This window comes from Colius striatus, chromosome 2, assembly GCF_028858725.1.
Source record: "Colius striatus isolate bColStr4 chromosome 2, bColStr4.1.hap1, whole genome shotgun sequence".
NCBI lineage: Eukaryota > Metazoa > Chordata > Aves > Coliiformes > Coliidae > Colius > Colius striatus.
The window spans coordinates 15,973,222-15,999,425 of NC_084760.1; the positions used below are offsets into that span (position 1 = coordinate 15,973,222).

A 26,204-nucleotide genomic window follows, 5' to 3' on the forward strand; every position below is an offset into this window, starting at 1 on the left:
ACTCTTCCTGGGCTTGGCACATTGGTAACTCATACTTCATCACCCTTTCCAACTGATGTACCCCTAACTTGTATGTGTTTTAATATTAATATAATTTCACATGGAGAGAAGGCTCATATAAATGTTTAAAACATTTAACTCATCAGTTAAATGTTGAGCCACTGAAAACAATTAACAAATAATATTTTTCTCCTGTTGCTCTATAAAAATTATACCACTTGTTCTGCTATGAAAGATGCTACTTGCTAGGTATGTGTTAATATTTTGGAATTAATGAATTCTATATATTCCACTAGCTTTCAGAGACAAGCACTGCTAAAGCAATTGTACTTTATAAAAAAGTTTTCTATGTTCCTCACACGTTCAGGACTAATTATTGGATATTCTCTCTCTGATTCTCATAACTTCTCAGCTGTTAAAAGATGTAGCTCAGCTTCATTACAAGGTAGAGAAGATATTTCCATGTATATTATTTGGACATTTTCTTTGCATGTGGAGGCTTAGAAGCTTCAGCACAGCAGAACCTAAATCAAGGAAAGTGCAAACAGCAAGAATATATTTAAATGAACTTAAGACAATCCAAATGAGTCAGGTATGTCTCCAGGACATATGTCTTAGAGCACTTTAGTACAGGGAAGTCTATCTTCTGCATCCCAGATGACATTTTTTCAAAGATGTCACCTAAGCTGTCACCTCATCAAAAACACAATCTCTACCGCTACTACAATTTCAGTTACCCAGTAACATTTTTGTTCCAAACTGAAGTGTGAAGGATGCCTCAAATATATAAGCAGATCAGATGAGGTTCACCTGGAGCTGTCCAAAACCTAGATTGTGCCTAAGTGGCACTTCCACCACTTAAGAGCTTTGCTGTTTCTGACCCTAGGCAGATTCTGTTGCAAGTACATTAGCCTTTAAATACAGCCCTGTGGATGTATCAATGATGTACTGCTTTAGTAAGAAATCTATATCAAGCTGAAACTTCTCTCATTCTCTCCCAAGTGATTTAGATGAATAGAATGGAATGGAAGATAGACATGGAAATCCTAGATTATCTCAGCACTTTATTCAGACTACCAAACATAAAGCAGTGGAATGAAACTGTAGCAAGCTGTATTTCATAGCCATTAGAAAAACAGCCATGCTTTCAGAACACTAGTGAACACTTCGGAAAAAACTACTGCAATTTACAGGTGTAATAGAAATAATTTTTTTCTGAGGGGTACACACAGTGCTCAATTGCAGGCTACAGTTACAAAATTATATAATTTGCAGCATACCACCACTTCATAACACAAATGTAACACCATCACCCACGTCAAAAACTACACGCGACTGTAATGACTCATTTGAGCAGAAGTGTCGGTGAAGGTGGCTAATTCCCACTGCCTGAGTCTCCAAGTTAAAACCTGGAGCACCACCTTTTGCAGACCTGCCTGAGAAGAGGCAGTAAGTGGGCATGCGCTGTTCTGCTCCAGTACATGCCTGCCTCCCTGAACATGGCAAGGTGAGAAGCAGGGAACTGCCCTCACCTGCTCCAGAGAAGACACAGGCATTAGTGCTGAATGTGGCAGTACGTGATCCTAAAAGTTTTTCAGATTTCTGAAATGGTAACTACTCATTCACAAAGGATTCACTCCATCTGGCTCACTATACCAATGTCTGTTTTTAACAGGTTATACTTTGCCTAAGTATGTTATTCCACATGTAAACAAAAAAGCTGATTTCACAAGAAAGCCTCCCTTTTCTGCTGCAGCCAAAAGTGAAACACAGCAAACCATGTAAATCAATGTAAGCTTGCAATTAAAATACTACATTAAATTTCCTGAAGACGATGGAAGGACCTTGCATGCAAAAAGTCAAATTGTTAAACAAAAACATTTTTATGAAATACAGGTTTATTACACTTTTCTACCTCCTCTACTTTTTAGCCTAGTAATAATTCTCAGTTCTTAATATTTTTTTTATTGCCCTAATTTTGACAACAGTCTTGGGTTTCCTTGCTGGGCTATCTTTGAAGCGTATGTTCAGCTAGGGGATGGGCAGGGCCTGGGTGTTAAGGATTCCTGTTCTTCCCCCCTCCCCTTTGGATGATTTTTAAATTTCAGTTCAGTTTTTACAGTAATATGTTTCCCAGTTAACTAACAACATTATAATAATAAATGATAAAAAGCATGGATTCTAACCACTTTGTCCTCCTTTGGGAAAGCATCCAAGGAAGCAGAATAAAAAGAGAAAAGAAAGAAAGAAGAGAAAAAAGAATAAAATAGGCAAGTATTAATAGACAGATTTCAAAGAAATGCAATTCCAGTAACTCTCTAAAAAAGAGATAAAAACATAATTTTTTTTTTTTAAAGGCTCTTTAAATAAAAAGATGGCATTAACATATATATATAGAAAACGTTTTCCTACCCTAACCCACAGAGGCAAGTATAAAAAACAAAAGGCAAGTTACAAATGAATGGACACTTTTCCAATTCTATGACTTGAAACAGTGGGTGAAAAACTAAATAATCTAGATTCTTTTTTTTTTTTTTTCTGAATAAAGGTAACCTGTATTACATACACTTTAATTAATAATACAAAGTAACATATCAAAGTAAACCACATACATAGACTTGCTCCAATGACACCACCTGCAGGTGATGCAATGTAACACATCTATTTCTATTAAAATATGAATACACAAAATATTTTTGTCCAATACACATAAACTTTTTCAGAATGCGCATTTCATTTAACTGACCCACAGGTACACCAAGGCTATAGAAAACATCCAAAATAAAGATGAAATGCATTTTTTTGAGAGACTTCTTTTTTGGTTGATATGAAATTTCAGAAGCCCTATTTATTTGATATTTAGCTCAAAGAAAGTGAAAAGGCCATAAGCAGTTCTGTCGTGAAGATAATTATCTACTATAACAGTCATGACCACTTTTAACTCAATTTGTATTGATACAACAGCAATGATGCATTTCCCTTACAAAAGACTGGCACCTTAAAGCTATATGAGAAAGTTACCTCATTTCATGATAGATAACAAAATCTCTTCATTCAATAAAAAGATATTTGTAAAAAGCTTTAGAACACACTCTAGTCCTAGATGACCAATCAAAATAATCACTGGATAACGTCTTCCACATACAGCTTCTACCACTCAAGTTCAAGTGAGTAGCCAGTTCCTTGTAAGGGACTGACTGAACAGAAGGTATTCACAGATACCTTTCAGGTTTGTGGACAGCTATCTCAGCTAACTGCATGTGGATCAGAGGGAGAAAGATTTACCTCACCTGCCCAAAAGTAGAATACTTAATCCAGATTAATCTATTGCTTTACTTTTTAAATAACTTGACATAATACTCTTCTTGTGGTAAGAAAAGTGGTTGAGGTGACTTTATGTAAGAGAAATCTGTAAATGTATATGAAAAGCTCTATAAAAAATCTAATATTAGTTCAATAAAACTTCATCAGTGTGGAGTTATATCTTAGCAAAAGCATTTCTTTCATTCTATGAAAAAGTATGTTTTCTTTGAGCCATCACTCAGTAGAGTATACTCTAGGTATTCATTATTTTTTAAATTAACTCTGAGAATCCTAAGTACCTCCACAACCAAATACATTATTCTACTTCACACACACCTCATAAAGATGTGATGAATGAAACACTTAAGTAAAATGAAGCATGAAATGTCAAACTTAAGGTGAACAATCTGCATTGTCACAATGTCAAGAAGGCTTTTTCTTTAAGAGTACACATCAGAAGACTTACATTGTTTGATCGCAGAGAGACACGACCTCCACATCGAGCACAAAACTTGGTCCGGCAATAAGAGCATAAATGGCCACAACCATCTGCAAACTTTGTTTTATGACAGATTCCACATGTTGGAGCATCATCCTTGTGCTCTCCCTGGTAACGGCGGGCTTCTTCCCCTATCTTTCTTACTTGCTCTTTATAGCTCTCAAATTGTTGATGCAACCTCCTGCATAGATGAGAAAAAAGTTTATGTAGCAAGAATAGGAGGAAATACTACTACCATGTATTTCTTTCTTTCGATATATAAACTCTACCTAATATTCTTGGCACATTCACAATAATAAATGCACCTCATATCAAATACACGCTGCACAGGGACTATATAAGAGAATCTAAAGGAAAAAAAAACCAGACATAGGTATTCCTATTAGGTTTACTTCAAAGCTCATAGCAAATAATTTCACTTGACCTGAAACTGATCCAAATATAAAAAGATGGCCAAAAAATGCATAGTCTAAAATAGAATTATGTATCATGTACAGAATAAAAGCAGAAATATAATTGCCTGAGCACATTTGTGTTGCTTTTTAACATTATTCATACAGTAGGTGTAATAAAAAGGTATAAAGAAAATCTTCAATTACAATGTCACACTTCTGTTTCCAAAATCTAAATTACTAACACATATAACCTGAAGATTTCAAAACATACTCTACACGTTGGCCCTATACGAATCTGAGATAATTTTCTACATCAAATCCTTTCACAATCTGTAGTATTCTCTCTTGTTAAGTATGAGAGACTACTTGATGCTTGCTATCCCTCATTTATGTCTTATGTGCAAATGTCAATAGAGACACTTTCTTCAGCTTATCTGTAAGAGTATATAGGAGTATTAGCAGGTATATATATTTGTAGGCACAAATGTGGCTTGGACCAGCCAGCTTGAACAAAGATGGTAGGGACAAGTTAATGCAGCTGGCAAGCTACTTCCAATTCTCAGAAACAGGTGCTGCAAGTTAATCAATTGGGCCCTGGGTGATCACATGGGTGGAAGCAGCATATAAGGAAGTAGCCAGCAAAGGAAGGGTGGCTTTGAGTCAACTCTGTTGGTTGTATTATATTGCCTGTGTATGTCTTCGGATGTGTGTTACCTATATTCTCTACATCTTTGCATGAATATTGCTTGTACCACTACAGCAAACTGTGGCAGTGGAAGAGAAGAAAAATGCCAAAGTGCATGTAATGTTTGTCAATTCTTTTACTGGGGCTATTTAGTGGGTGTTTGGAAGAGGTTAGGAGTTTCAGGTCAGCTTTCTCAGCATGACTTTAAAGACTTAAGGAACCTGTGTCTCTCTGTGTTGCCCAGGCTACGCTGCAGTGGCTATTCACAGGCATGATCCTGCTACTGACCAGCACGGGAGCTTTGACCTGCTCCGTCTCCAACCTGGGCCAGTTCACCCCTCCTTAGTCAACTTGGTGTGCCTCGGCTCCCCATGGCTCACCATATTGATGCCAGCCTTAGCACGGACACCCGCTCGGCATAGCGCACTGCAGCCCAGAACCCCTGGGCTCAGCGACCCGGTGGGCTCAGCCTCCCAAGTAGCTGGGACTACAGGGGTGTGCCACCACTCAGGAGGCTGAGTCCACTGGATTGCTTGAGCCTAGGAGTTCTGGGCTACAGTGTGCTATGTCGAGTGGGCGTCAGCGCTAAGGCCGGCATCATATATTCTTAAGATGAAGACTGGTATTCAAACAAGTGGCACTTCTCCTCCAGCTACCCCAAATAATAAATAGCCTAACACTGTGACCACTACGTGACTAAGCATCCTGTTACCCATAGGAGCCAGCTTCTCATTATGAGCTCAGGGAAGCAGGAAACTCTGTGAGGAGGCGGCCATGGCGCAGGCCATGCTGGAGAGCCTGAGAGCTGCAGAGCAGATGCACACAAGAGGCAGAGAGGAGCTGCAGCCTTTGGGATGAACACAAGTCCAAGCATCCCGTGCAGGGCTGCCCAGTGCAGGAGGGACCCTGTGCTGGAGCAGGGAGGGAATGGTGAGGAATCCTCCTGTCCTGAGTCAAGACAAGTGGCAGGAGACATTGAGAAAAGATGGAGTGAAACCCTCATTCCCCGACCCCCTGAGCTGCTCAGTGGAGAAGGTAAAGACACTAGGATCAGGGCTTTGAGCCCAGGAAGAGGGGAGGGGTAGGGGAGAAGGTGGTCTTAAAGGAGCTGGTTGTACTTTTCATCATCACCCTACTCTGTGTTGGTTTTGGTTGGGTATTTCTGTTTGCTATATTTTTCTTGGCGGCAGATAAGGTTTCCTTTTCTTCCGAAATGGAGTAGTCTTTTCTGTTTTGTGGTGACTGGTGAGTGAGCCTTCCCTGTCCTTGGAGGGTTCTAAAGGCACTCGGTACTTTTCTCTTCCTTGTCCTGCCGGGATGGGGAGGAGTGAATGAGTGGTTCATCATGGTCCTTTTTTCCTAGATGGACCTAAACCAGGACAGCTCCCAAATCCAGAAATTAACAGGACCAATAGGCAGCAAGATCACCAGTTTTGCAGCAACAAGCAAAGAGCTCAGTTGTCACGTGAAATCCCACTCTGAATTAAAAGAATCGTATTTCAACTCTGTTAACTATCTTACTATACGAGAAAGAAAAATTTTTGTAGGTGCACCAGGACAGCACTGCCACTCCTGACCTTTACTTTCATGAGCCTGAGCAAAGACCTCAGATAGCCTAAGAGGTAGAGTCCAGTAGGACACAATTAACAACTCCATCTTTTCACCATCCTATGAGGAACCTGCAGGCTCTCCACCCACCTTTTCAGATGTTGCTTCAGATCTACATCTCCATGGATAACATTAACAAAATCATGAACAGATGAATAGATTATTAACAGAAATAGAGAATCTTGAGACATCATTTAACCAATGTATTTCTCGTGAGACAAATCTATGTTTTGGGGAGGAAGCAGGTGAACCTGTTTTGGCTTTTAAGATATAAGTAATCAGTGTTATTTGTATGAAAAACTGTTTCACTGAAGTGGATATTTGTACTTTACGATGATATTCAAGCCTAGAAAATGACAACTCAACTAACAGTAATCACAGGAAAGTCCACATACTCCATTTGAACATGATATCACTGCTCATAACTACATGAATGAATATAGTCCTGCACAAAAAACAGTGACTTCATATGGGCACATTTTAGTGAGGATGCAGCAACAGCAAAAGCTAAGAAGCCTAAGAAGCCCAATACTCTATTCTTCCTCACTACAAGCGTGATGCATTATTTCTAATGCTTTCTGCTAATGAAAAACTTGGCAAAAGTAACAACAAGGTTTTTTTGGTTTATTTTTATTTTTTTACTAACTTGCTTAAAAAAACCTTTGCAGTATTGAGTAAGGTAAGAAAAGTGGGTCAGAAGAACAAGGCAAAATACTGGAGAAACTAATACTTTTGGCCATGTTATTGGATTATACACATAATTTAACTTATCTGCTCACTTATAAATAACAGAATACATTCAGGAATTTGTATAATAACCAGTTTAAATAATGCAATTAAATAATTGAGAGGTCTGCAGGCAAATTTCTTATTATATCAAATATTCTATTAAAAAATGGAACCACGGAAACAAAATTCAATTCTCCTCCACTACAACAAGACTTAAAGCTCTGGCTTTTTACTAACATGGAAAGGGAAGATAACAGGAAGCATTGCACCTCTTCCTGTTCTTTTCCACTTAAACAGCTTCTTTGATCTCTTATGAAGCTTCCAAAGTGTTGTAATACAATGACGTTTTGCCCTTCTCTGTGCACCAACAGGCGGATGAAGGCACTAGGAGCTAGGAAAAATTTAAGCAATGGGATATTTCATTTATTTATAAATATGTAGAAATCTTTACAGATTTCTTATTTTCTGCATCAGTGCAAGACAAGCCTTTTGGCATAGCCAAAACCAGGAGGTTTCTTCTCCCTCCTAGCCCAAACCAACACATTAGAATCCAAAAGAGAAAAAAACCCAAACCAACATATTAGAACAAGAACATAGGGGAAAACATTCCAGGAGTTAAAACTGGACATATAAATCAGAATGAAGCAGTTTCTACCAAACTCTCCTTCAAAAGTGAGAATTACAGGAGGCAGAAGATGGCCATAAGGAGCAACACTCTGCAAATGTGCTCTCCTTACAGTTTTCATGCACATCAGGGCACAAGTATGAAATCTAATTTGTTTAGATTTTATTCTACCTATCAATAAATGTTAAAATGTGCTCTGTAACAGCACGGTAACAAATACAGCAAATTTCAGTATTTAGTTTTAGAATGTCAACCAGAAAAAGATCTACCAAATATTTTGTCTTATTAAAATCAATATTTATGTTCAAGGTTGGTATCTTCAATAGATGTCACTGAACATTTATTTTACAATAGAAAAAAAAATAACTGGAAAAAATATCTTCCAATTATAATATTTTGAAGCAGCATTTTGTTGTTCATTGTTTGGTTTGGATTTTTCAGGTAGTGACTTTAGCAGATGGTACATAAAAGTTAATGAACATTATTGTTACTCAGCTTAAATGTCCTGTGATGTGAAACTGCAAACCTTTGATCCCACTGAAAAGAAAATCTATTTATTTATCTGTTCCTTAAGATTTGATCTTTTCAATCCACAAAACTTATCAGCAGCTGTTGCATAAGAAAATAAGAACTGTCAGATATGAAATTTGAATTCATTAGAAAAACATCCCTCCAGGGGTAGATGTGAGAAAACATTAAAATTCTTCTAAGTTTACATGCTTTACATATTTAATGTATCATTCATATTTTAATGTTTATATATTTACATTTTAATATTGCTGAACTAGAAGTCCCATGATTTTTTATATGTATCATCCTAGCCACATTTCTTGCTTAACAGGTCTATCTTATTTAACATACAGGTACCTCCAAAGGCACCTCCAAGAGCCCAGGGAGCTGCTGGAGTCACCATCCTTGCAGACATTCAAAAGACGTGTAGATGAATCACTGGGGGATAGGGTTTAGTTTAGTGATGGGCCTGGCAGTGTGAGGTTAGTGGCTGATGATCTTAAAGGTCTTTTCCAACCATAACAATTCTATGATTCTATTATTCTCTTTATAACATTTATGTATGAAGCGTCATCATTTGCTATAAACACAGAAGTCTCTCTATCTTCAGGACTTCAGTACTGCTCCATACTTTATTATGCAGTAAACCTACTTAACCAGGCAGGAAAGACCTTTCCACACATTGGATTAAAACCATTCTTCTCTTCATGGAGAAACAACAGAAAAAATATCTACAAATGCAACAATATGATGGAAAATACAGCACAAAGAATTTGAGAAACTCAAAGGATAAGCTTCCTCCAATGACATGATTGCCATATTTCAATTGTGCAGATCTCACACCACTCTTAACAAGATAGCAGCATCTATTATTTTGCTAAAATTCTGGTAGAAACTGAGCCACTTTGAGAGGCAAATTGTACCACCATGGCAATGACTTCATTTCTGTACTCTTAAGCATCAGCTTCAGAACTGTATCACATGTACGTGAGATGTTGATATCACTGCTTGTAATGCAAGGAAAGAACCAATACACAGTTTTAATGCATACATTGAAAAACTTAAAACTTAAACCCTTCACTTTTAAATGCATAAGACAGCACAACATGTATGGAGGTTTACAGGCTTTTTTCCAAGAAACCATGGTGGATTCCCTTTCTCTTCAAAGGCATTTCACAGAAAAATGCTTTAGCTGTGTGTCATACATGTACTATGTTTTCATTTGACCACGCAGTATTTTACATTGACTAGTAAAAAAAGTACTGATAATCAATTCTGCAAAGTTTTACCCATATCTTCATGTACTTACTGTAAGCCCTGGAGAACATTCCTGTCATAAGCATCTTACAGACCTTAAACTTTTCAGATCATTAGTAGTACAGACAAGGAACATTAAGGTTATCTATAACACTGACTGATGGGAAAGTGGCATATCAAACCACAGAGAAGTTATTTATTTTGTTTAGTTTTTTTTGAGATGGCCCAAGATGTTTATTTATACTGCTGACATCACCTCCACTAAGCAAATATTATAATTACAACCCAAGAATGTAATGCACTGTTAGAGAGTAGTGTAGGGGAAAGGGACCTGGGGATCTTGGTGGGCAGCAGGATGACCATGAGCCAGCAATGTGCCTTCATGGCCAAGAAGGCCAATAGTATCCTGGGGTGTGTTAGAAGGGCTGTGGGCAGTAGGTCAAGAGAGGTTCTCCCCCGCCCCTCTACTCTGCCCTCGTGAGACCACATCTGGAATATGGTGTCCAGTTCTGGGCTACTCAGTTCAAGAAGGACAGGGAGCTGCTGGAGAGAGTTCAGCACAGGGCCAACAAGATGATGGAGTGTAGCATGTCCCTTATGATGAAAGGCTGAGGGAGCTGGGGCTCTTTAGCTTTGAGAAGAGGAAACTGAGGGGTGACCTCATTAACATTTACAAATCCATAAAGGGTGGGTGTCAGGAGAATGGATCCAGGCTCTTCTCAGTGATGTCCAATGACAGGACAAGGGGCAATGGGTATAAGCTGGAACATAAGAGGTTCCAAAGAAATACAAGAATTTCTTCACTGTGAGGGTGAGGGAGCACTGGCAAGGGCTGCCCGGATGGGCTGTGGAGTCTCTTTCTCTGCGGACATTAAACACCCACCTGGTCAAGTTCCTATGTGACCTACTCTAGGAGGTCTGCTCTGGCAGGGGGGTTGGACTAGATGATCTTTCAAAGTCCCTTCCAGCCCTTAAGAGTCTGTGATTCTGAATTTCTAACACACTATGTTACCACTTTTTGCTGGTTTACTCTTAAATTCCCACGATGTATACGTATCTGAAACACTGCGTCGAAGCCTACAAAGGTGACAAAGCAGTGCACTTGCACACGTACGCTCCGTTTGCGCGGGTTTGGGTTCACTTGAGGCATTTCACGACGGTTACCTGTAGCACGCAGCTGTGTGTTTGCTCCCCGCGGCCTCCAGCAGGTGGCGCTGCAGACTGCGTTCCCGCTCTCCCCGTGCCCCGGCGCCGTCCCGGGACCGCGAGCGCCCGGCTGCAGCTGCAGAAACATGGCGCCCTGACACGGGCTCACGGGAGCGGGAGCAGGGAAAGGGCCACCCTCAACTTACGCACCCACCCGCAGCTGTCGCACAGAATCACTCAGTGGTCGGGGTCGGAAGGGACCTCTGGAGATCATCTAGTCTGTCCTGAAAAAAGCTCAGTAAAACGCAGGTCTCGGCCCTGTGCACCCACGCCACACAAACACGTCATCACACTGCACTTAGATGACTTTTTTTCACTAAATAACCAAGTTCTGTTGTTAGCATTCTACTTTTTTTTTTTAAAGTAAATAAGACAGATACACAAATATTCAAGACTGCAAATTCAGATTTATTTCAACACATTTTCATCTGCTGTAGACATAACAAACTAGTAGTTCACTAACGTGATGGTAGGGTGACATGTTTGGACAAAACAGCCAGACTCCTAGAATTTCTGGATATTTAACACACCCACAAAGGCAACAACTAGATCTAAAAACCCACAGACAAAATTTAAGTGTCTACGTTGAAGCTGTGATCTGAAAACCCACTGTTCAGCAGCTCCATAAAGCTGGAAGTACCTCGGTCTCACCAGGTGCCTCACTGCTCCGACAGAGCTGAGGATACCCATCTCACACAGGTGTTCTCAGAGGGAGAAACACAGCACCTTAGCTTCTGCCTGAACCACACTGGCACCTTAGCTGAGAAAAGCTGTCAACTTGTGATGGGTTTGGGGAATACATGCTTTTAACAACAAAGCCAAGTCAGGCAAGATCTTAGCGAGATGCTCTGCAAATGACAAGCTTAAGAGGAGCCTAGCATGTGTTAACTACGAGAACAGCTGAAGTTCCTGGAAGAAATCTAAATATATTTGACACTTCCTTCATGCATCATTACATCACAGATAAATCTGTTAATACAATTGATATGCTCTGCATAAGCAAGACAAAATCAGGTTGAATAGTAAAGAAATCCATATCTAACTCTCCAGCTCCCATGTGCTTGATGTAGCAACTCTCATGTGTTAAGATATTTGAGGTCCAGTGTATTTTTGACTGTTTGGGGTGTGCTGCTTTTTAGCATGGATGTTAACTGGTTTGGTTGTTTGTGAAGTTCAAATAACCGCTGAATGTACTTATATTGTGAAATATTGTACTCCTAAGTGAATTTGGATACTATATTAGTATTTTTATTGCTATTGCTGTACTTTGTTCAGTGTGAAATGCCATTTTAAGAGCAGACTACAGTATTAGTCTGTAAAAAAAGCTCACAGACAGCAAGCAAGACATGGCTCTGTGTAAGCTGTGAACAGGTAGGAACCCAATCAATCAACTGATCTTTAGAGCAAAAAGAGGCCATGATTGTGTAAAAGTAATACAAGTATTAACTAAATAACTGCAAATTGAAGAATTAACAGCTTCCACATCTTGAGGGTGTTGGGTTTTGTCATCCACAAACTGTCTGCTCTTTGCCCCTTTGCCGCTACTGACTCTTCACTTTCTCACTTTTCTGTGACTTTACCTGCCACTCATTTGACCTTTCCCTATTCACATTTCCTGCAGGTCGCATCTTTCCTTCCTGCACATTTTTTTTAATAGATGTATCACAATCATTATTATATACAACATATATTCTATCATGTTCAATACCCTATAATCAAACCAACTAATATTCCTTAACATCTCAAATTTTACCTGGCCTGATGGTTTCTTCATTCTCTCCTGTTCATTCAACACACAAATATGGATAAACTCTATTGTCCTTTCAGCTTGGTCTTCACCTGCTGCATACGCAATTTTTCCTCTGAATCCTACTGGGCTTCAGCCCTGTCTCCTCCACACGCCAAGAGCTCTTCTCCCTCCCTGTTTTATTGGTGCAAACATAAATCAGACCTTTCTTGTAACCCTCAGGTCTTTTTCTCTACCTCACATTTGTTTCTTTCTGTCCAAACTAAAGTATTTTCCATAGATTACCAATTCCCATCACAAGTGACCTGTACATCAAACCCTGCAAGCTGAAATTGTGAGATCTCCTTGTACCTTCAGCAAACCTTCACCAAACCTTCACCACCACCTCCTCCATTCTGCTTGCCACTCAAGACCAGTAACTGCTCTGCTATACTGGACTCACACCTATTTAAACCTTTAGTTGAAAATGCTGTATAAACCTCAGAGAGCAATTTTCAAAATTACAAAAATAAATCACAAGATACTAAATCTTAGCTAATTTCCTCTCTGCCCAGTTTAAACCCTCAGTTATCATCTGCTCATCCCTCAATTCCTTTTCTTACCAGTGCTAGCCTGTCCTGCTGATAATCTAATCACAATCCTGCAACAAATATAATTTAATTTATTTTACCTCTCTCTTTGTATTCCTCCCTTTTCTACTGCATAAAACATAAATGGCTTATCTTCACCTTCAAAGACTTTCACAGCCACTTTGCCTATCATTTCTCATTCAGACACTTCTGCTCCAGTTAAACTTACAAGGAAGAATCCTTGTTGCCTCTAATGTGGGAGTATTAGCAACACCACCACCCCATTACCTTTCTTCAAACTCTCCTTTGACTTAATGAATAAAAAGATCTGGACAAAAATTAGGTTGCTGGCATGTTAAAACTTTTACTTATCAGGCTAGACAATACAGACTCCCCTGTCTGCTCCTATTGTTTTATTATTTGCTTAATACTTACAATGAAGGCTGCCCTTTTTTTAATTTATTTTAATCATTTTATGATTCTAGTGATTTACTTTTTGGTTTCCAACCCTCAGGCTTACTTATCCTTTTCCTCATGTCCATCAGGGATAAAGTGTTTTTAATGTGTGTTGTGTATGCCCATGACATTAGGAACCAGGAGTAGCATAACCATAAAGTATTTTATTATGAGAGTCATGATAAAGTTTTGGCAAAGACAAAGGTTTTACAGACTTCACATGGGAGTTCAGACCTGATCACCACCACTGGACTTAAAAATTGTTCATGTGTAACAGATACTTTTGCAGAAGATATCTTCAATTCCCACGGAGAATCTTTTATCAAGTGCATACTACCTGGCATCAGCCTAACAAGACTGTACAGGCTGAGGCAAGAAAAATCCCACACCTTGATTAGAAAGTCCCCTTCCTCATCACATCAGAGCAGAGGCATATCAGCAAAGTGGCATGGACTGCAGCTTATTCACGGGGGTCTTATCTGGTGCCTTTTCATCAGTGGCTACAGTCATTTCCAAGTTCACATTTTAATAAGGGCAGGTTTTCTGCAAGCATATAAATCAGCTCATTAAATAAGTTGCATAAATCAGGATTTTTTAGCTTCCTGGAAGTTTCCTAATGTAGGTTACTGGAAAAAAAAAAATATATTTTTGTATACTTTTATCTGTTTTTTTTAAATAATCACAGCCCACAAGCAGACTTCCTCCTTACACAGCTGAAGAAGCATGAGTCAGAGATGTGCAGTATCTACAAGGAATTTACATGCCAGCTTCCCACAGTTCCTCCCAAATGACCGTTACCCTTTGTGAGGTATAAAAGTGAAAGCAGATAACTAAGCAAACAATGCATAACAGTACTAAAAAAGGCATAGCTGAGGAATTCAGAAAGAAATTGTCTATGTCTTGTATTAAAAAGCACTGACAACGCTGATATATTTAGTGCTGAAGGAATCAATGCCTTCTGTGGGAAAGAAAATAATTATTATCCCTTCTTTGTTTAAAAACATATTCTTATGTCACGGTTTTTATGACAACTGGTTTTTTCAATTTATTTTATTCTGAGTTCATAAAGATACAAAAACTGATACCATTGCTGAAAACACTATTTCCACTATTTTAATTAAGAGTAGAGTTTTGTGGTAACTGTGCAGAAAAGCTTATGTTCCAAAAGCCACAGTCTTGTTTCAAGTATTTTGGTAGGATTAGAAGGGGTTTCATGGAGTTTCTGAGTGAAAAATTGTTACATTTCAACAGTGAAGAGTCATTTGGAAAGAGAAGATTTTAATAGGCTGGAAAAAATGAAACAAGACTAAGAGAGGCGGGAGACACCACCTTCCCACACAGTACTGCTCTGTCCCAACTACGTCTCAGGACCTAGAGATCTCGTACTTTTGGGAACCTCTGTGCCTCCTTCCTTGGCCTTTTTAAGGAGGTAAAAGCCCTTCCACCCAATTGCTGTTATGAGCAATGTGGAAACATATTTTCCTTGGGCAAGGTGTGAGCTTTATTCGTGATGTCCCAGGTGGCCTGCACAAAAACAAGGAGTAGGACCTCTAGGTCACAGCATAAATAAAGAATACACTGAAAGGGCAACACAAATCCAGAATACAAGAAAAACAGATGAAACACATGGCCCATCCCTCTGAGGTGAAAAACAAACTGCAAGTGATGGAGATTACACCAGGGTGAAAAGGCTCCAGCTGACTGTCTTACAGGACAAGAGCTTTGTCAGAAGAAGTCACAACAACAGAAATCTAGCACCTTAAATGAGGCATGAGATCAGGTTTTACATAAAGCCCCTTAAGCAAGCTTGTGATCTAAGTAAAAGCAAAAGTTAATACTGACAACTCTAAATTAATTAATGAATTAAAAGACTGGAAATAGGATGGTGAGCAGGAAATGATGGCAAGGACATACCCGCTCCTGTCTCCACCATCAGGAAAAGGAAATTGCTCCACTAAAATAACCATTTTTTAGTATTATCTAAGTAAAACTCTTAATTACATTGATCACAAATAATTACACTACCCAAATTCAATGACACAAGGCTTAACATAATACAAGTCTCATCAGGTGAGTGAGCTTGCACATAGCTCCACACCAAAATAACATTCATAAACGTTTGCCACTAAGCCCATTGGAAACAGCAGTTTTAAAAACTGCAAGCAACAGCCATAGTGCCCAACGGTTTCTTCACTCATACCTGAACATCAATTTCAAGAAAACTTTAAAAAAAAACAACCAAACTGCAAGGTTTTTGACAAGTTGTGGTACAACACACATTATTTTTGGTCTCCCAGAACAGAGTCCAGCCTGCTTCTAACACGCAGGCTGCCTCTGTGCCGTAGGGCAGCAACTGACTCAGTACTGCACTGCAGAAACCACACCATATTTGCTAAATGATGAAGCCTTCTACATCTTTTACCATCCTATTTTAACTATAGCATCTGCCCTTCCAGCTATTGTCTGAACTTCACTTACTCATCATCCATCCCACGGGTTAGACTCCTCTCTCATCCCACTACCACCAGCTTCCCGGGCGAGCAGACTCCTGTGCCCTAATACAGTCAATTCAGCTCTTTGCTAGCATATAAAGGTACACGAAGTGCTATTATAAGGAGAGGAGACATGTCTACCCACTTGCCTTTCCTATTTCCCTGAGCAACCTCAATAGGCTACTGCTGGTTCTCCACACCTACCGTGACCTAAAGAAGGAGAATGGAGCTAAACCAAATGAAACTGGGAAAACAATTGTAGGAGTCAAAGAATTTTGATTTTAAAAAAATGAGAGAGGTAGAGGGGAGTAAGAGAAAAAGCATCAACTATAAAAACAGTCAAGCACAGGGGAGACCAAGCAAAGCACTTTGAAGACCCCCCCAGTCAGCTGACTACTCCAATAGTATCCTGTCTGGAGACACGGTGGGATGTTGGAGGTCCCAAAGTCACCAGGATCCTGTCAGGCTTCCTCTCCCCAAATCTGTACACAGACAGTTTGGCCAGAGCCAGTAGAAGAGTGGTGAGAACATCCCATAACATGGCAATGCATTGTCCTTAGGTCTTATCCAATATAGGCATTTTTATACACCTTTTACCTCCCTGGCCAACCTCGCCAGTATCAGTCATCTCACATAACCATCACAGCTTTGCTGCACTTTCCTGTTTAATTTCTTCACCACTCAGCTCTCCTAACACAGACAGTGTAGCAGGAGAGCAGCTGGTTTGTTCTGAAGAGTTGTTACCAGCTCCAAGTGACAGAGTTCAAAGTTTCATGAGTTCATACACGTAATGCTGTTAGCAGCCTGAATTCTACCAAATGCAGTCACTTAAAAAGTTTTGGAAATACCACCATGTTACAGTCTCTCTCTTACTGAATCACTGAAACAAGAGTTCAGGGCCAAGTATTGCTTACTTCATAAAGAAAGCACCGATGAACGTAATCAGATTTTTAAAGACTGCTCCAACTACTCACACATCAAAACTGTAGAAGCAATTGAGTATGTTATTTTACCAACAGCACCACACAGTACCTGTTGCAGGAAAACAAGATGTAACAACTGAGGGAGAGCAATAGCCATGCAACCACACAGTGAACCACTCCAGGAAACTCAGTGGGGTTAGACACAAATTAAAGGAAAAACATCTGAGCCCACACAGTTGCACTAATGCTTCTGGATTTAAACAACAACAAAAAAAGAAGTAGCAGAATCAGAAGCTGAGAAAGAGGATGATAAAAACACTCACTGCAGCAGAAGTGTTAGCTTGAGCTGCTCTAAGAGCTGCACTGTCAAAACCAAGCATTTTAAGAAATGAAGTCCTAACATTTTTCAAGGTGCAGACAATGTTGCTTGTATGTGACTTTAACTGGGATGTGTGCCTCTTGGAAGAAAAGCTTTTCTTACTGAAAATCAAAATAACAAGATTAGCCACAGAGTTTGTTTTAAAAGTGAATTTGAGTTCACTAACGTTTACAGATGAACAGTTTACCATATCATCAAACACATATATTATCAAACGACAAGGAGATCATCTTCCAGCAGCTCTGCAGTTCCCAAAACCCTTACAATTTAGACCCTGATAAGCTAGGAAGTGAGCTCAAGAATTCTCTCATCTTTTCCCAGCTACTTTAGACCAAGCATCTATTCATCCAATGAGATATATTTTTTAAAAAATTAAAAAGCCCTATGAAAGGCTGACATGCAGATACAAGTAGTTTTCATACAAAGCCGCTTATTAAAAAACCAAAACTTAAATATGTTAGGCACAAGCTCCTTTTATAAAACCTTCTACAAAAAATTTGCAGGAAAGTTTCTTAAAGAAAGTTTCGTCAAGATGCGGAGGGAAACTAATTGCTGTCTTACCCAAAACAGATCTACAGCTCTGGATTTTCTCAGAATCATAGAATCACTGAGTGCAGGGGTTGGAAGAGACCTTTAGCTATCATCTAGTCCAACCCCTCTGCAGAAGCAAGTTCACCTAGATCAAGTCACACAGGAACGTGTCCAGGTGGGTTTTGAAGACCTCCAAGAAAGGAGACTCCAGAACCCCTCTGGGCAGCCTGTGCCAGGGCTCCCTCACTTCAACAGTGAAATAGTTTTTTCTTATGTTTAAATGGAACTTTTTGTGTTCCAGCTTCATCCCATTACCCCTTGTCCTGTTGCTTCTAGACACAATAGAAAAAAGGGATGCCCCAACCCAACATGAAACAACACTGTTCATAAAGTAAACATGCTTCAACATGCTCAGTCTAGAGCACTGATTAGCAGGTGAGGGGCCAATGACCTCTAAATGCACACAACCAGTACCAAATCACTCCATTAATTTTTTGTCACTGATACAGAGACTCGCTGAACAAACAACTGTAAAAAACTCGGGTAAGGATAACTGAAAGTACCAATAGAATATCACCAGTTTTAAAAAAAGGTATAAAAACCATGCTACCTTATCCTGGGTGAGTTTTAACTATTGTTGCTTTGCTAGCTAATAAGCAAGAAGTTTCCATCTTTAGTTTTGTTAGACACTGTAAAATGTGGTATATTTCAGGTACTCGATCATGTTTTTCTTTTATGTGATGTCTTCACTTCTCTAATTTACTTAAATATTACTAAATCTAACCCAGCACCATGCTCTCCTCCATATGTTGTACAAAAGACATACAAAACGTCTCCTGAATGAGCTGACCTGTGTCAGCTTGTGATGGCATAACAATGCTTTAATACCACTACTTCATAAAAGAAGCATAAAATGATTCTTGGAGCATTAGCCTCTGAGCCTCACAGAAAATCTCTCCAGCAAAATACTATTGTGTGAAGTAGCTCTGCCAGCAAATGTCCCTTAAAATACATTAAATCAATGAATAATGAATAACTTGATTTATTTTCTCTTCAATAACATCAGCTGCATTTTATTATGGAATACAGATATCATTTATTTAAGCTAAACTTCGCCAAAATCATATTTTTGTGTACAAGCAAAACCTAATCTGTTTTCAGAATGAAGCAAAAGAGAATTAAATGTTATTCTCTGCAATTTATTGAATTAATTTATTGAATCACACAATACTGTGGGCAAGACTTTTTTTTTCTAAGAATGATCATTACATCGTAACCAATGAACTATAATATGGAGAAGAACTGAAAGTCACTCGAAACAAAGTGCAAAAACCCTGGAAGAGGGGGTAGGGGGTTTTTGCAGTAGAAAAGCTCAATTTAAAGACTGGAGAGGACACGAAAGAGGTGAACAAAAATTTTAAGGAAGAGTTTTTAAAAAGTAAGATCCAAATTTGCACTAATACAAAATCACAAACACGGGTACCAGTATTTAGCTTTCTTCGGAATACAGAACTGCGAATCACTGGACATATTAATAAAGCTGTTCATGACAGAGAGAGAAAATAAGAGAAGCACATTTATCTAACTGAACAATATTAATTAGTAGCATCGCTAAGTTCAGTTGGATGAATCAGACAACCCAGGCAGAATTTGTCCTGATCAACCAAGCTACCTACAACAGAGATCAATCCAAGTCAATGAAGAGCAGAACAACCGCCCATCAGATGGAATCACCATTTATAGGCACTTGGTTCTGTATGGACTCTCACTTTTAAACTGTTAAATCCATTTGGAAAACCTCATGTACAGCAGTACCCAGGGAAGCTGACATAAGATGAGCACAGAATTAAATGGCTTCACTATGGATATACAACTGTCAATTGTTTTTTCTTCATCCACATTGAGAAGCCATACAAAACAGAGGGTTTTGAAGAGCTCTTCTAAAATTTAAGCTTATGAACAGCTGGCAAATCAAGATTTTTCCACCTTAAAATACTACTGAATGAAAAATTCTTCATGTCTAATACCAGAAATGCTGCCAAAGGCTCCTCTACCTCTAATTCAGTGGTACAATCATTTTCCATACTATCTATTTCTCTGCCCCCAAAATTTAATTAAATCATGACAGTTGGTGAAGTGATTTTTTTGGTGTCTATATCACGAGAGATTGGATTAAAACAGCATCAGCCATCCCTAATGCCAACACTTGCAAATCACAACCTATTTTATCTGTCAAACCAATTTCAAAAACTAGTTTGCTATTAGCAACCAGGGTAAGAATAGACCCTGCTGTACCCTGAGAATACTGTTTTTGTTACAATCACACAGTGGGAAAAGACGCTTAGACACATTATTGTCTGCTACTAACATCACAGTGCACATAAGCAAGAATTCAAAAGGTAAAGAAATCCCCAGTGCTGCATTTCAGCTGACACCTGTTAAAAAGTTTGCAAAGTTGAGAGATGCAGGGACTGGTTCAACATAACAGGAAATTACTTTGGAGCAATGTTTATTAAAACAGCTTTCTGAAACAGTCTTTCTCACACATGCCTTTGGGGGGAAAAAAAAAACCCAAAACCCTGAGTATTTTTGGCATCAAATGTGTTAAACAGATGATAGGTATCAGATGGCAATACAGGGTGAGCAGCAAAAATATGACAAAGCACAGTGGTCTGTAAACAGAGCAAAGCTACTGAAATTCTAGCTGCCATATGGTGGTAACAAACAGGACACGTGCAAAACAGGAAAAGATCTCCCAGTGAGCAGTGTGATAGGAGCCAGCAAGATGCAGAATTGAAAGAAAAAAACCCAACAATAGGACCACAAGCACAACAGTGATAACATTTCAAATTAATTATATTCAGCTGAAGCTCAGTGTGTACAGTATGTCTTCTGCCTAAAAATAATTTAACAGCCACACTGAGAGCATCTCTAATTTATCATCCTGTTCACCTTCCTTTATAATTTCCATATTACAAGGAACAAAAAAGGCTCACACATCTATTTTAAATATACCATCAAAGCTCTTGAACACAAGATAACGATTAAGCTTGTCTCCAGCATTATTTAATTCTCTTCATTCTTCTGGATGGCAAGGTAAACACAAATGAAAAGCATATGTCAATTTAGTGAATTAGAAAATGAGAAAAGGGGAACATTAACTGGTTTTATTTTATGCTTTAAGCATGGCACATGCTTAAATTTAAAATTTCAAGGCTTTTTATATTTCTGATTTATTTTAATTCCCTCTTTTAATGTACTCTCTACTGAAGTTAAATGTTTTCAAGAATACTATTTGTGTCAGAAAACCCATGGCATGCTCTCTACATTTTTATTACCTATTTTTTTGCCCAAAATATCACTGCTCATAACTGTTTTAAGAAAATTGTCTTCAGCTTGAAATTATTCCCAGTAGGAAAGTGGAGACTCTTTTGTGGTGAGCATCTTTGCTTCTTGATGCTCGTTGAAACCATACGAGCAAAAAATTAAATTGATGTTAACCAAGATTTTTTTCTGCAAAACTCTCTTATCTGATGAAATTGTTGAGTGGAAAGTATGAGCCCAGAATTAATATAAACTATTTTTCCTTTGATCTAAACCTCCACAGAAAGACCTGTAGAAAACCATGATGTTCAGTTTCAAGTTTTCTTCTCCTTTCCTTTCTGTTGATTCTTAGGCCTTGTATTTATGCCCAAATCCATCCAAAAAGATATTCCTATAAAGACACTTAGTCCACATACTAACCCAATATAGTAATATATAAAAATATGGATTTCATTCCTGTAATAATGCATACTGTAAAACTGTCATACAGACAGCACAGCAGAAGGGCATCAAGAGCAGACCCACTTGGGTTCTCTCCTGTGGAGTCATACTAATTATAGGCATGATTGTAAGAGAAGGAAAGCTTCTGCCAACCCATGTCACATTTAAGTCCCAACAGAAAACCCACAGGGCTCGTTTTAAACCAATAATAACTTAAATAATAGCAGTGAGTGTCCTTTGGGAAACACCACACAAAGTCTACTAACCTGTTTTATGACTCTACCTGCTACTCTGAAACACTCATAAATTTGGCAGTGTTGTTTCTCCAAAGGTTCTCCCTGGTTAATATTTTCTTGCAGTTCTACAGTTACTCTCCAACAGCTAATTAACAACACGCAGTCCCAGAGCTTCAGGCTCCCTGATCATCTTTGAGTTCCACAGGAGTTCACAGGCTGGTGAGCCATCATGTGCAATAAGGTCACCCCTCCAGAAAACTTGATCCAGAGCCACAGTAGGCTCCAGGTACAAATCTGACAATCCAGTGTAGTATTGTTCATAGAAAGAGTACTGATAATTTGTTTGGCAACCAAGTCAGAATTTGTTCCAGAATACTTGGATCTAATGGTACCATTACTCTCCTACCTATTCTCTAGCAGAAAAAGGTGTTTCATTCCTCTTGGCTAGCCCTTTAGAAAGCCAAAAGCTCTAAGGATTTTGTTCCTGTCTTAGCTTCTAGTTCCTGTCAAAACTGCATTTTCTAAACCTAAAAACAGATTTCCAGATGGAGCTAGATGTAAAGGAAGAATATCAGTCTTTTACATCAGGATTTCTTCTTCCTTGAGCCAGAACCCTCTGCTCATCTAAGAAGAGTTCCTGTGTTTTTGATGATCGCTGACATGTCCTTCTGCCAAATTCACAAATTCAAAAGATTTTTCACAACCACACAGAACAGTGGTAGAACAAGACAAGTATTTTTTAGTCTTGCTCTGTACTATGTCTTTTAAAAGGCGCTCTCTCTCTTTACTTGGGGTACATGATGTAAAATCCAAAGCTGTGCATCAAGAGTGCTTAAGTGACATTTTTATTCAGCACATTGTACAATATTCTCTGAAAGCTGAACAGAACAATGAAGAATGAAGCTCCAGTGAGATCTTTGAAAACAAAAGATGACAAATTCTGATCAGCTCTCTCCACCCAAGTGGAACAACTAAAAATTTCATCAGCTATAATCCTAACAGTCATCTGTGCATTTCTGAAGTAGAAATGGTAATCTAGAGACTTCAAGAAAATTCCTGGAGCTGGACAACAGCACAAATACTGAGACCTTTCCTGTGTTTGAAAAAAAATCACCTACCAAGCCATCTGTGCATTGCACCACACCTTGGTGTAAAGCCAGAACAGCAAAGAGGTGAGCTGGGCCCAGAACACTGACATCATCCAACCAAGTCACTTATGTGGCCTCATATCTGCCAGCTTTCAAAACATTAGGAAGTTAGGTACAATTTGACAGACAAATTTGTCATATTGAATGACAGTGCACCACAAATCTGGTTTCCTTGATGAAAGGTAGGACTTTTTCTACCTGAAAACAGACAAGAGGCAAATATCGCTGGCAACTCTCACTTCTTCTTCCTCCCAATAAATTGCCAAGACTATAAAAGTAATACCCTGGTATGTCAGATAGTTTGTGTGTATTCCTAAAAACAGAAGAGAAAACATCCTGCTAGAATTGCACTTGTGTGAAATACTGTCTCTAACACTTTAGAAGGACTTAGGGTATGGCACATTGAAGGACAGACAGGATTTTTTTAGCTGTTGTGATGAGAATTGACTATAGAAGATGCTTTTTTTTTACTAGATCATCTGCCTGTGCTCACTGCCAGGGCCACAGGTCATTAGAAAAGCAAAATATATGTGAGGAAAATTGGAATCATAGAATCATAGAATGGTAGGGGTTGGAAAGGACCTTTAGAGATCATCTAGTCCAACCCCCCTGCAGAAGCAGGTTTACCTAGATCAGGTCGCATAGGAACATGTTCAGACGGGTCTTGAAGACCTCCAAGGAAGGAGCCTCCACAACCCCTCTGGGCAGCCTGTGCCAGGGCTCCCTCACCCTCACAGTGAAACAGTTTTTTCTTATGTTTAAGTGGAACTTTTTGTGTTCCAGCTTCATCCCATTACCCCTTGTCCTGTTGCTAGCTACTATAGAAAAAAGGGATGTCCCAATCTCCTGACACCCACCCTATAGATATTTGTAAATGTTAATAAGATCTCCTCACAGTCTCCTCTTTTCCAGACTAAAACAGCCCCAGTTCCTGCAGCCTTTCCTCATATGAAAGATGTTCCAGTCCCCTGATCATCTTGGTGGCCCTGCACTGGACTCTCTCCAGAAGGAAGCAGAGTGGTAGGAACTCAAATGATAGTGTTCCTAGATAAGAAGTTTGAACTGAAATACACTAGGTATCCTATTTTATGCCAATTTATCAGGTCAAGTCACCTTGGTGTTTCATATAGCCAAACTATTACAGTATATGAGGACTGGAAAGATTAGTATTTTAGCCTGGAAGAGAGTAGAAGCATGGCTTTACTCATTTCACTTTGTTTCAGTACCTAGTGGATTGCTAGGCAGTTATGACAGGTAGTATGTATGATTGATGAGTGAGAAACAGTGGACCAGTTGCAACTATTATATCAGAAATACTATCAGCACATAAAATGAAATATATTAAAGCAGTAAGTCTAGGTAAGTTGTCTTTACTACACCATCAAACATGTCAATTAGTTGCTTTAGGACACCTACTTCTGACTTCGGAAGAAGTACACTATGAGCCCATTAATATTCTTGCAACATGCTGACATCAAAAACTTCAGTTCTAGCTGTAGTAAACAGGTTTGCAAATGGCCCTTTCTATCCTTCCTTGGGGAAGAAAAAAAATAGGAGGGCAAGAAAAATAAAAGAAAAAACAAATTCTCTAATTCCTGGAGTACAGGAGGTGTGTAACATTGTGTTGATGAGATCTGAAGCTAGATAATGCATTAACCTGAAGAAGCAAGTCTTGTTTGGGGAATACTGCGAGAAGATCAGCACCTTCTAGGTGAATTACCTTCACTATTAAAAATGCATGTCCTACTTCCAAGCACTGTTACTTCAACTTCCATCTCTCAGTGCTTATTCTGCCTTTCACCACTAGATTTAAAAGTGGTGGATACTGTACATCTGAAAGTGTTTATATTTTATTACCAAGTCACCTCTTGATCTCCAGTGTGATAAACTAAACAGACTGAGATCTCTAAATCTTCTACTGCAAACCAGTTTCTCCTGCATCTGAATTGTAGTTCTTAACTGAACCTTTTGCAACCTTTCAATTAGTTTTAAAAACATCATCCCCTAAGAATTGAGACCTTCCTTTACCCCTCTTCCAAATGCTGTGTTACAAATGCCAAGGATGAACATCAGGCTTAATGGTCCAACAGCCTCTTTGCTCATGTGAGCATCCCTTTTGAATACTGGCTGTGCTCTGGAGTCTCATAAATTTAGAGAATTTTCCTCATTTCCTAAATTTAACAAAGAAAACAAGAGCGTCAGTCGAACAGAGACTTTGTAGCCAAGCCTTTTACTTTTCCTCTGCAGAAGTAACCAAGGCTCACTTTTCAGAAAAATACTTATGCAAAGCAAATGTTATCTCAAGTTTTCTTTAGTTACCATGGAAGTGGGAAATGACTTCTTCTCCTCATAGGATGCAAATATTATTCCCCGTCTTTTTCCATATGCCAAAATAAATATTTAATTAATACTCACTTTTTTGTACGTATTGAAGTGCTAGTATGTCCCTCTGAAAATGAGACAGAATCTCCTTTAGGATATATACTGTCTAAAATGCATTGCCTGAGCAACTTCTTACTCCCTGTGGATCTGGGATTTTTCCTCATTTCTTTGATGTCTTTTAACAACTCTCTGTATTTCATAGCTTGTCATTCTAAACAGTTTGTATTTGAATGTATAAGCAACAGAGACAAGTGAGTAAAGGCAACTAGAACTGTATCATGCTCATGTTGCTCAGGTAGATTACTCAGATAAAATATCACCTTTCCCGGAAGATATTCCATGTACTTGACAAGACACTGTTGAGTAAAAGCAAATAAAAGTTTCAAAGTATTACATTATTCTTTGCATCTCTGAAAAATACTAAAAACATTACCCTATGTTTTTGTTTGTAGTGCCTACCAAAAAATGCCTTTGAATCCTTCCTGCAGTACTTAGCATGCACGTGTGAAATTTTTTAAAGTACAAAAATTCATTTTTATGACACCCAGGACTAACAGACAGAGTCCTACATGACTATTTACTGTTAATCACAATGAAAAATGGCAAAAAAATTATCTTGGCCATTCATAGAATCAGAGAATCACAGAATGGTAGGGGTTGGAAGGGACCTTTAGAGATCATCTAGTCCTACTCCCTGCAGAAGCAGATTCACCTAGATCAGGTCACACAAGAATGTGTCCTGGTGGGTTCTGAAGACCT

The 26,204-nt window shown here is 38.8% G+C and overlaps 1 protein-coding gene across 1 annotated transcript in view; it reads right to left on the reverse strand.

The window, feature by feature from the left end:
• Window positions 1–2,150: 2,150 nt before the first annotated feature.
• The window catches only part of LOC133624792 (regulating synaptic membrane exocytosis protein 1-like), a 127,233-nt gene continuing 103,179 nt past the window's right edge, over window positions 2,151–26,204 (reverse strand). The window contains exons 2-3 of the mRNA XM_061989035.1: window positions 3,770–3,983; window positions 2,151–2,198 (exon numbers count right to left, since the gene is read on the reverse strand). Coding sequence (XP_061845019.1) covers window positions 2,151–2,198; window positions 3,770–3,983 — 262 coding nt within the window. The remainder of the gene's footprint in view (window positions 2,199–3,769; window positions 3,984–26,204) is intronic.